Genomic DNA, 13,217 nt, shown 5'->3' with positions numbered 1-13,217 from the left:
TCAAAGAAACAGGCTTAATCCTTGAACCACCTAATGTTCATAACCTCTTTGAAGGTGACTATGATGATGAAAACCTAGATTGAAGAAAGAACGTAGATCAAATCTGGCGTCGGCTGCTCTGGGCTCCCGCAGAACTGCAGGAAATTATCAACTGATTCAAGTCCGTCTTCATTGACGAGATGATAAGAACAATATCGGAAAATAAATAAATAATCCGCTTGGGAGAGAATATAGCCTCGCGCGTAAACAGTGGAGTAATCTTGAAGGAAATTATTTTGTAATTGAGCATACTCCCAGCAGAGCTTCTGGAATTTTTTGCGAGCGAGGGTATTATATTGCGGCATATACAGGATGACACGACTGAGCGCACAACACAAATAAATCGCCCTGATTTAAATGAGGAAATATACCAACTAAAAGTAGGTAATTATTTCAATATTGTTATTGAGTGAGTATAATCTTATTCCTTGTAAGCCAATGTTTTGGTCGTAGGTAATGGGCAATTGGTATTTTGGGAAATTTTGGTTATTTCCCAAAAGGGAATTTTGGTAATTCCCTCGGTAATGGGCTCCGTGAAAACTCTGGAACAAAAATCTCTCGTGAAATTAAAAACCCTAACGCATTCGGGACACCGATAGTATTCTCACGTGAGTAATTGCGTATTTACGGAATACATATAAATTGGTGATAGATGCGTCAGGGTACCTCGCGGCATGAGAATAGGCAATCGTTTTATGGCTGTAATGATTTCTTACAACAATCGTGAAGAAATGTTAATTGAGCAGTCATATTAGTTTTATCTCTAACCTTCGAAGTTATAAAAGCCACGTCAGTGAACTCTTATCGCAAGCATGGTTTCTTCCTGTTGTTGTTGTTGTTGTAATTGCTCAACCTGGTAGTGGCGACTAGGGTCACTACCAGGTTGTTGGGTCAGCTTTCCAGAGCAGCTGAACTACAGAGTTTACGACCACCACTGGCTCGCTGAGTCGCCTGAACCATTTGAGTGAATTACACAACACTCTGGACAAGCCAGGTACTCATTTGTCAACCAGAATTGTATTGGAACGAATGATTTGGCCAGCAGCTGAGACTCCCGAAGAATTTGTCATACGAGAGACTCGAACCCGCGGGTCACTGCATGGGTGCGAGACTGTAGAGTCACCACTGTAGCGTCGCGCTTTCGCGTCCTCCCCCGTCTGTTTATCACGATCGAATCTCAGCTAAAGAGAGACTTTTAATATAATATAGAGTTTTCAATAAGCAAACTTTTCAACAATCTCCTCATTAAAACTCTATCTTACATATGGAAGCCTTATTTAATGTTGTCAGATAGGTGAGCTTAATCTTTGATCTGTGGAGTTCTTGAATGAATCGAAATAAAATGACTCTTTTAAACTGTTAGTTCGAGCCACGTCCCTTTTAGACGAACAATCCCTTACAATACTAAACGAAGGAAACATATTACTCTTGATTTATAATTTCATTTTTACTTTGAAATTTTCAGCGGAGAAAATACCTAGTGCGCACATTGCGGCCTAAAGTGATTTGACTTGAGATTGTTTTATCTTATCTGCCTATCACGAATTCGTAGAAAAGAGCGAGTCGCGCGCCTCAACCAAGCTTTAGTTTTACAACAGTCGTAGTAAATTTCTGTCACGGCATGAATGAAAATAACTCATTACAATAATAAATATGTGATGCTCCTGGATGTTGCTTAAATTCCATTATCAATTATGGCATCTGCATTATATTAAATACCCTGGCTTACTCTGCAACAGGCGGTACAAAGAAGGTCGTAGTGCAGTCTGCAAACAGGCCTTCAGCACAGCCTGCACCTGGACGCGACTCTGTTCATCTTGGCCTGCATCTTCCTGCGCTGCGAAGTCACGCGGACGATCGTAGCATTTGTAACAGCGCTTCCATGTTGCCAACGTCGGCGCTGCAACACTTGCAGCAACGACTGAGAATCCAGCGATGCACGATGCTCCTGTTGATGTTGCTGTTGGTGCTTCCATTGATGCTACTGCGTTTGATGCTGTTGTTGATGGGGTTTCTGCGGTGTGTTTATTGCCATGAAATCTGGTATGTGTTTCGATCATGTGCGTCGTGGTCGTGGAGAAGCCATTCGTGCCAAGTTTTCGAGTGTGGTTATAGACGAAGTCGCTTGACAACTGAAATGCGAACTTAAATGAATCTGAGCTGTAGCTCCTCAAGTTGTTGTTCTGTTTCCGCAGGACAAGGGAATTTACTCGGGCCGTGGCGAGACTGAACGAGAACTCCGTCATGATGCGTCGGTTCGCATTGGCGTGGTAGCTGTAGGCTCTGGTTCTCGTATTTGAGCTTCCCATTATGGCTTCATTTAGTATTTATATTGCAAGTTTGTTTTTCAAGTCTTCAGTCGTTTCAATAAGAGAGGGCAAAGTTATGAGTAGCATAGGTCGTAGTGCAGTCTGCAAGCAGGCCTTCAGCACAGCCTGCAACTGGACGTGACTCTGTTCATCTTGGCCTGCATCTTCCTGCGCTGCGAATCACGCGGACCATCGCAGCATTTGTAACAGCGCTTCCTTGCTGCTGACGTCGTTGCTGCAACGACACTTGCAGCAACGACTGAGGGTCCAGCGATGCACGATGCTGCTGTTGATGTTGCTGTTGGTGCTCATATTGATGCTACTGCAGTTGATGCTGCTCTTGTTTCTGCTGCTGTTGATGGGGTTTCCGAGTTGAGTTTATTGCCATGAAATCTGATGTGTATCGATCATGTGCGTCGTTGTCGTGGAGAAGCCATTCTTCTTAAGTTTTCGAGTGTGATTATAGACGAAATCGCCTGACAAATGCGAACTTGAATGAATCTGAGCTGTAGCTCCACAAGTTGTTGTTGTTTCCGCAGGATCAGGGAATTGACTCGGGCCGTGGCCAGAATGTACGAGAACTCGATCCATCATGATGCGTCGGTTCGCATTGGCGTGGTAGCTGTAGGCTCTGGTTCTCGTATTTGGGCTTCCCATGATGGCTTCATTTAGTAGTTATATTGCAAGTTTGTTCTTCAAGTCTTCAGTCGTTTCAATAAGGGAGGGCAAAGTTATGAGTAGCAGTACATTCTCCCAGTCCCTGTATATGATTCGGTGTCAATAACGTACGAGTGCAGCGACATACCTTCGTTGGACTTTTCCCACATCACGCGATACGAAAACTATACTCTTGTCACCTGACGACATTTCAACAGTCAGGGTAAGTGTGGAGTAGGCGCATGCAAGCTGTAGTGTCGGGAAAGACTATTCGGGCTGGAGGAATGGCTGCGGACATTCGGCGCTATGTCTTCAATTATTTATAGGCGTTGTGGAACTAGTGTGGCTTGCGGTGTTTCTGGCGTGGGCTGTGACTTCGTAGCACTAAGACTTGTTTAAGAGTTTAATTTGTGTCAAGTTTCATTTATGATTTAAGTTTAATTTGCGTCAATAAGTCAAGTAAGTCCGTCAAAGTTTAATTGCATGGTTCTTCCGGCCATCCAAATGACGACTCTTCCAGACTTTCCTGGTTTTTTATACCATATTCTTTGAACACAATTCTCTGTAATGGTTTTAACAGTAATAATACTATGCACCTTATTTTCAGATTATTTTCTAAGTTTCCGCAGCACTTCGACATAGCAAACGCCACACCGTATCACCCTGAACGGTCGATGTCGAGGTGCACTAGTGAATGGAGTCAGGAGCAACTACTAACATTTTGACAGCTTGTGCAGTAGTTCACATTAATAATTAATCATTCCTTGCTATCGTGCAGTGCTAGCTAATATCGCCATTTCTTTTCTTTGGAGTTGAATTAAGGAGCACTGGGGAAACTAACAACGTGGACTAACTTAGGAAGCTGAGGCAAATCCGGGATCATGTGTTTTCTTGCAGCATCCGCAACTTCGCTGTGATTTTTTAAATTATTTTCTGTGGGATCTCAGTTCCTAAGTCTGTGTTCAGCCTCCAAGGGACTACAATGTCAGCCAATGCTGCAGTAAATGCTGCTCTTGGTGCAGCAAATCTAACACGCGTTAGCAGGAAGAGAGAGATAGTAGTATCTTCATGTTGGCAAATAAAACAAATTGGATCCATAGGTCATCCCAAAGCGGGCTCGGTGAGCGCCCATACCAGCGTGGCCGCAGCGCATACATTTCACAGTACTTGGCAATATCCGACTGCGGTAGCTATAATCAACGTAATTAATTTAATCCTCTAGACTCGGTCGAAAGTGGCCGGTGTAAGTTGCAGCAACATGTCCGATTGTCCGTGCCAATGTTCCTTCCAAGTTCCAATGAATGAGGAAGGATTTCATCAACTGGCCAATCGAGAAGATCAGTCGGAACTCAGCACATGTGCAAGGTTTGTCACGCGATCGGCACACTCATTGTAACTCACTTCACTGCAGCTCTGCACGCAGCAGAGAGATACCTAGTTCAGGCCATACAGAAGAAGCAGTAAGTAAAATTAAAAACAAAATTGAAGTAGAAGCATGGTTATTTGGGTTTCTGATGACAATATATGATTTCAAGTCGGTCAAAATAACCTACGGTGGTAGATTTTGAAGATCTCGACTACAAACAATTTACTGCCGAGAGCGAGCGGCCTGCGGATGCCGGATATCTCTCCATGGGATGTACGAAGAAGCAATCAAATACTTCATCTCAGTTACAAGATGACATCAAATGAAAACACTATTTAACCATTATTAATGGTTTCAATTCATTCTAAAACGTAACTATTTCTTCTTAAACACGTACAATTTATTGACCAGAGAATGCATTATATTACAATTTTCAGGGAGGAACCAACGCAGTGGTCTTCATGCAGTGGAGCCCATTGTTTAACGACTGACAATTGCTGGAGTCTTCATCTATTGGTGATTGGGCACCAGTTGTCCGTTTACAAACTAATGGAATTGTCTGAACTTTGAGATAGTTTTCTATCATTTTCCACTTAAAAAAATTGATGCTTCTATTAACTTGAAAATGAATGTTGATACATTCGAAACGCCGTTAAATACTTGCTGATAAGGCAAAATAAGTACCTGCTGAGACCTGCTTTTTGATCTATTAACGCCATCTGAAGAATTTTTCGACTATGAAAATTGTAATACAAGCCATTCTCCGGTCAATAATAGTACGTGTTTCAACAAAAAATTCTGCCATCTGATACTAATTTCTTCTTAAACTTATACTTGTGCGTCATTTTATTATGCATATTTTCACAGAGTATAGCGTTGAGCTCTCGAGTATTATCCATCGTCGACCCAAGGCTTCACTTGACTCGAAGTAATCGCTTACATGGAAAATAAAATGACGCCTCAGACACTGCTTTACTCATCAGAGGTGGACAAATATTCAACTAAGCCGTAACCGTGGGCAGGAGAGGCGCGGCAGTGTTGCCAAGTTGCTAGTAGGCAACACTTCATATTTCCAGGCCTTCAACTCTAACTGCAACCCCCAGGCTCCTACGTAACTATCATAACTTTTCATACGAATGAAATCTTACCCGTTCACTTTACTGTAATCCTGACATTCACATAAAATTCCTACCTGCATAACTTTAACTCCCAATTTTATAAAAATCGTAAGCGGTATAAAATAAATTTATTAGATCTCAACGATAAAAATTGTGTTTACTCCAAAAACGCTAAAATGTTGCTTAATTTTACATGTAGAGGTTAGTCCCGCTTGTGCTCCGGCATCGCACGGCAGAGCACCTGGCACGTAAACGTCAGCTTCTCTGCAATAGAATAATTTGATTTATTAAATAAATATTGAATATTTCTTCAATAAGGTGAATATGAGATTAGAGCGCGCGATGAAGGTTGTTTTTGTGGGGTGAGGTAGGGGAGATGGAAGTCAGGGGGGCGGGGGTGCATAAAGGGAGGGGCGAAGTAAGAGGAGTGGGGGGTACGTAAAATAATGGAGGGGTGCGAGGCACGTAAGAATAGAATAGAAGTGTCGGCGTTGAAGAAATAGGCCCATGGCCTGTTGCCGATTCTTGAACTTTTCGTGACTTGATTTACTCTGAACTTTAACCACTGGGCCACCCTGCCCAAAGAGAGGGGGCATTTTTTCTAACAGTTCCTTGTGGGGGTTGAGACGCAGTGAGCATCTCACCTGCTGCAGTAGACAGCCAAGCCGGTCTGCTGCGCCGGCGGACGCAGCAGTAGTAGACAGGCACGCCCGTGAGCAGCACTGCGACCGCCACGCCGAGCTCCACGGGGCGCGTCACGACGGGCGTCGCCACCAAGAACACGCACACCACCAGGAACACGATGGGGAAGCCCAGCCACACCTGCCGGGGTGAGGGGAGTCAACAGGACGAGGCGAGGTGAGAGATATAGATTGGTATAGAACACCGACATCACCCATAGATCGTGTGACCTGCCTTCATGTGATACCTTCTCTACCGTTGAATTTTGAATTGCTATACAGGGCGGAATAAGGGGTGATCTCGACAGGACCCCATCACAATTAATAGGAACCGTCTACATATCTCCATGCATCGGCCACATCGACTACATCCACTTTCATGCTCTCCTTAGCAGACCTCACCAGGTGAAGCTATTCGCAGACTTCAATGCCCGTCACCAATCGGTAAGGAAAACAAATGCCCACCACTCAGGAAAGCAGCTTCAGCCCCTAATAGCACGGAAAAATCATCCACATAGGCCTCTACTTCCCCACTCTCATCACCCATAGAAGCACTACAGCGCCAGATCGAGTTCTCCAAAACAATAAAGCCTTCCACAACATTCAACTTCAACCCGGACCAATCACCCCTCAGATCACATTCCAATTATCGGCACCATCTCCGCCAACCCAATACAGATCCCAATTCGACAACACAACTCATTCTTCTTCAGAGCCGACTTGACACAATACAAAGAGCCACTCTCGCACCATCCAGTACACCCAATGCCTGACCCTACACTCGAGAAATAGACTGCTACCTCGACAACTGGACGAAACTAATTCAAGACGCAACAGACAGAACCGTCCCCAACATCGCACACCACATCATCCCCGGTATAAAACCGACACACGAAACTCTTCTGATTCAGATACAGTACCAAGGTGCCCTGCTTTAACACATGTCAACTCACGGCCCATCGATAGCTCTCAATCGACAACTACAACTACGTTCTCTGCGTACGCATCTACAAACCGCCTACCAATGTCTCCAAACAACAACATGGCAGGAACTCATCACAACACTCGAGCTTCAGCAAGACCCTAAACAATTGTAAAAGTCAGTTAAACGGATGCTTGGCTCTAATCAGAAACAGTCAGCATCCTACCTCAAACACGAAAACACTCTACTAGACACTCCGCAAGATAACGAACCCATACTTATACAACACTTGCAAAACATGTTCACTGAAAACGACAACGACGACTTAACAGTGAACACGACAATACCATTGAAGAACACGTGAACAATATCAGATAACACAGAACACCGTACCAAAGAGGTGACCTCTCTAGAGTACACCCTCTAAATTTATCATCCATCACCACTGCCGAATTCAAACATCACTTCGCTCCTTCAAACATAAAGCCGCTGGTCCCACTGGGATAGCCTTCCTCCAACTCAAGAATTTCCCTCGGAACATAATCCAATACCTTCTATATATATTTAATCAATGTATCTCTGCCGGTTGATTTCCTGACAACTCAAACACTCAATAATGATTGATATTCATATATAAAAGCCAAATACATCACAACACCAAATCAAAAACTACACACCAATCTCCCTCCTAGACGTCCACAGCCACCACCAGTCCCAGACACACAAGATACCAAACCCGAGACAACACGGATTCAGAAAATACAGAGGCACACATACTGCATTAACTACACTACACGAGACCCTCACAATACATTCCACGCAAAATCACAAAACAGACCTGGTCCTCCGAAACGTTTCCAAAACTTTCGGCACGCCAGCCTAGCCTACAAAATCTCCAACTCAACCATCACCCCTCATTCACAAGAACACTGATTGATTTCATTACCGACAGAACAGCATCTATTGGGATGGGTACATTCCTGGGCCCTCCTTTTACATTGCAGTCGGGGGTTTCCCAGGGTGCTTGCATCTCACCCCAGTTATATAGCTTTTACACACACGATATACCACCACCAATACCAAACACCGACTTTGCCTTGCAGACGACATCACCCAAATTACAGTAGGGAGATACACACATCAATACGAAGCCTATCAAACAAAACACGCAGTACAACAAATCAAAGCATTTGAACAAAACAAAACAAAGCATTTGACCAACATAACCAAATTAAGAATTATCCCTATCAGCCGTGAGAACACATGCTACATCTTTATCGAAGACCGGTATTTCACTTACGCAAATAAAGGCACCGTTCCAGGGCTACAAATGACAACTCACGGCTACAACGCACAAATCACTTCATGTCAGAACATAGTCCAAAATAATCTACAAAAACTTCAATGATTCGTCAACCTTCCCCCACCTAAAATACTGATCATCATTAATCTACCCTACCATACCGTTATACTCTATCATGGTCGACGATATCCAAATAGCACAAAACCGAGCCCTCAGATTCACAAGCAACACCCACTGGTACGACTTCATCACCTAATCTCTGCACGAAAGATGCAAGATGCCCACGATCAACAGTCCTTCACGAACACGCCCGCTATATCTGGCGCAAAATGAAAATATATGAACCAGAACTTTTCAACCAACAGGACATCAGTTATAGAGAACATCAACGGTTCAAAAAGTCCAGGATGCTAGTAGCATTGTGTCTAACACCACCCCCATCTACTAATAGTCACCCATCAAATAACCGTCATCGTCCTCGCATGGGCCATCTGCACCTGGGCGCCCTTTCCTGGGCGTCTGGAGGGTAGTAGTCCGTCAGGAGTCACAAATGACTACCGACGGAAGTAACAGACCGAGAGCGACGCACAACATGACAAGTCCCTTGATCAACTTTAGCTACCCATTGACATCCCCAGCGTTCACAAACCACCCATCAACATCATCTAAATCATTATCATCAACGAAGCAAGTAAAAACCGAAGAATCGTATGGTGAATCAAGAACATGAGAAGAATTAAGAACATGAGAGGAAAATTTACAACATAGTGAGCACCTACTACTGCATTCTTCATCGTAAATATCACCTCGAATGCATCATCAGTAAATATCGAACCCCAATCGATCCCACAATACTCCGCACAATTAAAAAAAGTCTCCCCCAACCCTAATGAAACCCCTAAAAACCTATAAGCAACCCAATTATGCGCTGTGCGCCTTCCCATCAACTATTTTTTCATTTCTCCTTCTCTAACTGGCCACTCTGTGCCACCTCTGGTTCTCTTGCACTCTTTCCTGTGGCACCGCACCGCCGCCACCACGCTGCATGTCTTCACAGGCTGCTACATTCTCTAGTGTTCTCACCCACGTAAAGGAATATGAACTAAAGTGTATAGTACGGCAAAGCTGGCCTCCGCCATGCGCCCCGCTGGGAATGACTCCCTCTGATGGCTGCGAGTGACTCACCCTGATGGGGCGATTGAGGTGCGGGTGCCGCCATCGCATGTACAGCAGCGCGGAGATCGACACGAGGATGAAGAGCGACTCGGTGAAGGAGATGTAGTTGATGAGGGCCTCAACCTCGACAGTTATCAGCATGAACACCGTCATGGCGCCCTGAGAACAGCACCATTATCAGCATGTACAGAAAACGGAGAATATTTACAGGGACAATAAGGCAACGCGGGAGCAGGCTCGACGCCCCCCGTCATGAGGAGGCACCTCACCAGGAAGAGGAGCGCCGGCACGGGGGTGAGGCTGCGGACGTGTATGAGCCCCAGGGCCTGGGGCAGGTGCCCCTGACGCGCCCCTACGAAGAAGAGGCGCGACGAGGCGAAGATGCCGCCGTTCAGGGACCCGAACGTCGAGCAAGCGACGAAGAGGGGCATAAGCCACGCCATCTTCCCCAGCATGCGGTCTCCGAACGACTGAAACGAGGGGATGAGGGGAGGCATGAGGGGAGGGTGGGCGATGAACATGAATGAACAAAGGAAGACGACGAACATGGATGAAAAAAGGAGGGCGATGAACATGGATGAACAAAGTAGGGCGATGAACATGGATGAACAAAGGAAGACGATGAACATGGATGAACAAAGGAAGACGATGAACATGGATGAAGAAAGGAAGACGATGAACATAGATGAACAAAGGAAGACGATGAACATGGATGAACAAAGACTATGAACATGGCTAAACAAAGGAAGCTCACGACGGCCACGGCGTTGGAGGCGAGGATCTCGGCGGGCGTGAGGACGGCGAAGTACGCGACGTTCACCAGGAAGTAAATGAGCGTCACCAGCGGCAGGGAGATGAGGATCGCCAGCGGCAGGTTCCTGAACATCAGTAAGCCAAACAGACAGCCAAAACATTAGTCTGAATATCATTAATAATCGTAATTTTCAATATTAATAACGGTAAGGCAACCCGACGCCCCGAACTTGTTAAAATTACATAAAGTAGCTGCGTCATCAGACCAGCAAGCGCAGCCGTGCATGACGTAAGCTACCCGACATCCTTCTTACATTATCAAGCTTTACTGATTTCACGATATCTGTCTGTCTCAATTTTGATTCTTAGGTACCAAAAACTAATTCCTATGGAACGTTTTTCCATCATAGTTGCCGAGACCTGTACGGGTTCTGGAGCTCCTCCACGACGAAGTTGAGATAATTCCAGCCCGCGAAGGAGAAGAGGCCCTGGTAGAAAGCGGTGGCTATGGCCCCGGCTTCCCAGATGGTGCCTTCGAACGGATGCTGATAGTTTTCCGTGTGTCCCGTGGACAAATGATACACGCCAGCGACGATGATGATGATGAGCGCGATGATCTTAGCTACGGTGAATACGTCCTGAACTTTGGTTGCCCAGTCCACGTTGGTGCAATTAACCCAAGTTAGGAAGCCTGGGCAAGAAGTGCAGTTTATTGACGGATAATTTATTATCTTCATGATCAATAATTACTTGATAATTAATTTCATTCTATTATTATTGAAGAATTATTTCATCAATAAAATGTAAACTTTATCATAATTTTCAAGAAATTAATGACGGACGTTTGCCGATATTGTTATTCAATAAAACTTGAAAGTGTTCAAGGCATCGCAGTGTGCTGTTTCTAACACATTGATATCCCTCTTCCTGAATAACTTAATACAGTATGTCGGAAATCAGACATTAACGTCAACACAGAGACCACACATGTGTGGCACTCACATATCACACAAGCTGCCAGCAATCTGATGGCGGTGTCGGGGGGCGCGCAGCCCGCGAAGAACGGCTGAAGGATGTAGTTAGCGAAGGTGAGGGCGATGACGGTGTTGCCCGTCGGCATGATGATCACGAGCGCCACCCACAGGTACAGGAACGCCGGCAGCGACCCGTACGCGATGGAACACATCCATGCGACAACATTTCTTCTCGCTTCGAGTCACCGACATGTGGAACAGCCTCCCTGATAGCATCGTTGACGCTCCGAGTATGAACATCTTCAAAAACAGACTAGACGAAGCTATGCAGGAGCATATGTTCAATGACCCATCTTGCACCATGACCCACCTTGCACCATGATCCATCTTGCACCATGACCCACCTTGCACCATGACCCATCTTGCACCATGACCCACCCTGCACCATGACCCACCTTGCACCATGACCCACCCTGCACCATTACCCACCTTGCACCATGACTCACCCTGCACCATTACCCACCTTGTCACCATTACCCACCCTGCACCATGACCCACCTTGCACCATTACCCATCTTGCACCATGACCCTCCTTGTCACCATGACCCATCTTCCACCATGACCCACCTTTTCACCATTACCCACCTTGTCACCATGACACACCTTGTCACCATTACCCACCCTGCACCATGACCCACCTTGCACCATGACCCACCCTGCACCATGACCTACCACGCCCCACTCACCCAGCTCGGCGTAGCACAAGGCCCCCACAAGGGACAGGACCCCCGACACGCCCCACACCACCAGCGACATGGCGACGCTCCCCGAGTACCGCAGCACCCCCGTGGGGGACACGAAGATCCCCGACCCTGCACCACCACACACAACATCACCAACAGCAACTCTATATTACAGTTAAAATTAATTTTACAATCAATATTACAATTAATATTACAATTACTGTTGTATATCGTCATACAAATATGTGTAGGACATACATGGGGTTCTGAGTCGCCCACGCGCTGAAGGAGAAGCTTACTCACCAACGATGACACCCACTCACCCACGATGATACCCACTCACGATGATGCCACTCACCCACGATGATACCGACGATGATGCCGACGCCGTTCCACAGCCCCAAGCTCTGCTGCATCTTTATGCCTTCCCCTGGCGGGGGGTCGAGCATGGCCTCCTCCTCCCCGAGCCCCGCGGGGAGTTTATCCTTCTCATTCTCAGGAATATTGCGTAGGGAAGGAAGGGAAGTGCGTAGGGAAGGAAGTGAAGGGTCTAACCCTATTGTTGAGGGGTCTGTGGGACATGGGGAAGACGCTGGGGACGTAGTGGTGACTTGGGACGAGGTAGGGGACGGAGAGTGGCTGCGGTCTAAGGACCCAGAAGGAGAAGACGCGGTCTCAGCGTCTGCTGCAGGCGCCAATCTTACATCGCCTTCAGTAGACATTGTTGGTCATCTACTGCACTCTTGTACCATATACTGCACCATCGACTGCACGCTAGTACCATACACTGCACTCTTGTACCATATAATGTACCATCTATTACACATCCGATATCTACAACACTTTGCTCATGATAATATTTTATTAACTACGTACCGGCCTTTCTGCAGGGTGCCAAGTGATATAATATTTATAGAACCTATCTGGATGTTATTGCTTAGTTAATTACTGGGATTGGGTTTTGTATTAAACGTAGACGAGATTCAGCCATATTGCACCAAACGACGCGTGCACCACACAGGCGACGTTTGCTCCACACAGACGACGCGTGAAGCACACAGACGACGCGTGCGCCACACAGACGACGCGTGCACCACACAGACGACGCGTGCACCACACAGACGACGCGTGCACCACACAGACGACGCGTGCACCACACAGACGACGCGTGCACCAC

The 13,217-nt window shown here is 46.1% G+C and overlaps 1 protein-coding gene across 1 annotated transcript; it reads right to left on the bottom strand.

Annotated features, from left to right (window-relative positions):
• Nucleotides 1–5,331: 5,331 nt before the first annotated feature.
• Nucleotides 5,332–13,208, bottom strand: LOC108665307 (Y+L amino acid transporter 2). Its single transcript, XM_047882445.1, has 9 exons — nucleotides 12,399–13,208; nucleotides 11,998–12,169; nucleotides 11,326–11,501; nucleotides 10,744–11,014; nucleotides 10,325–10,448; nucleotides 9,840–10,040; nucleotides 9,580–9,729; nucleotides 6,134–6,311; nucleotides 5,332–5,753 (listed from the first exon to the last, which is right to left on the bottom strand). Exons 1-9 carry the CDS (start codon nucleotides 12,760–12,762, stop codon nucleotides 5,692–5,694), a joined length of 1,698 nt encoding a protein of 565 aa, XP_047738401.1. The 5' UTR covers nucleotides 12,763–13,208; the 3' UTR covers nucleotides 5,332–5,691.
• Between the last annotated feature and the right edge of the window lie 9 nt (nucleotides 13,209–13,217).

This window comes from Hyalella azteca, unplaced genomic scaffold (genome assembly GCF_000764305.2).
Source record: "Hyalella azteca isolate HAZT.00-mixed unplaced genomic scaffold, Hazt_2.0.2 contig10482, whole genome shotgun sequence".
In the NCBI taxonomy this organism is placed as follows: domain Eukaryota; kingdom Metazoa; phylum Arthropoda; class Malacostraca; order Amphipoda; family Hyalellidae; genus Hyalella; species Hyalella azteca.
Note: the sequence above shows the minus strand (reverse complement) of the source record. Positions and strands in the feature narration are given on the sequence as shown.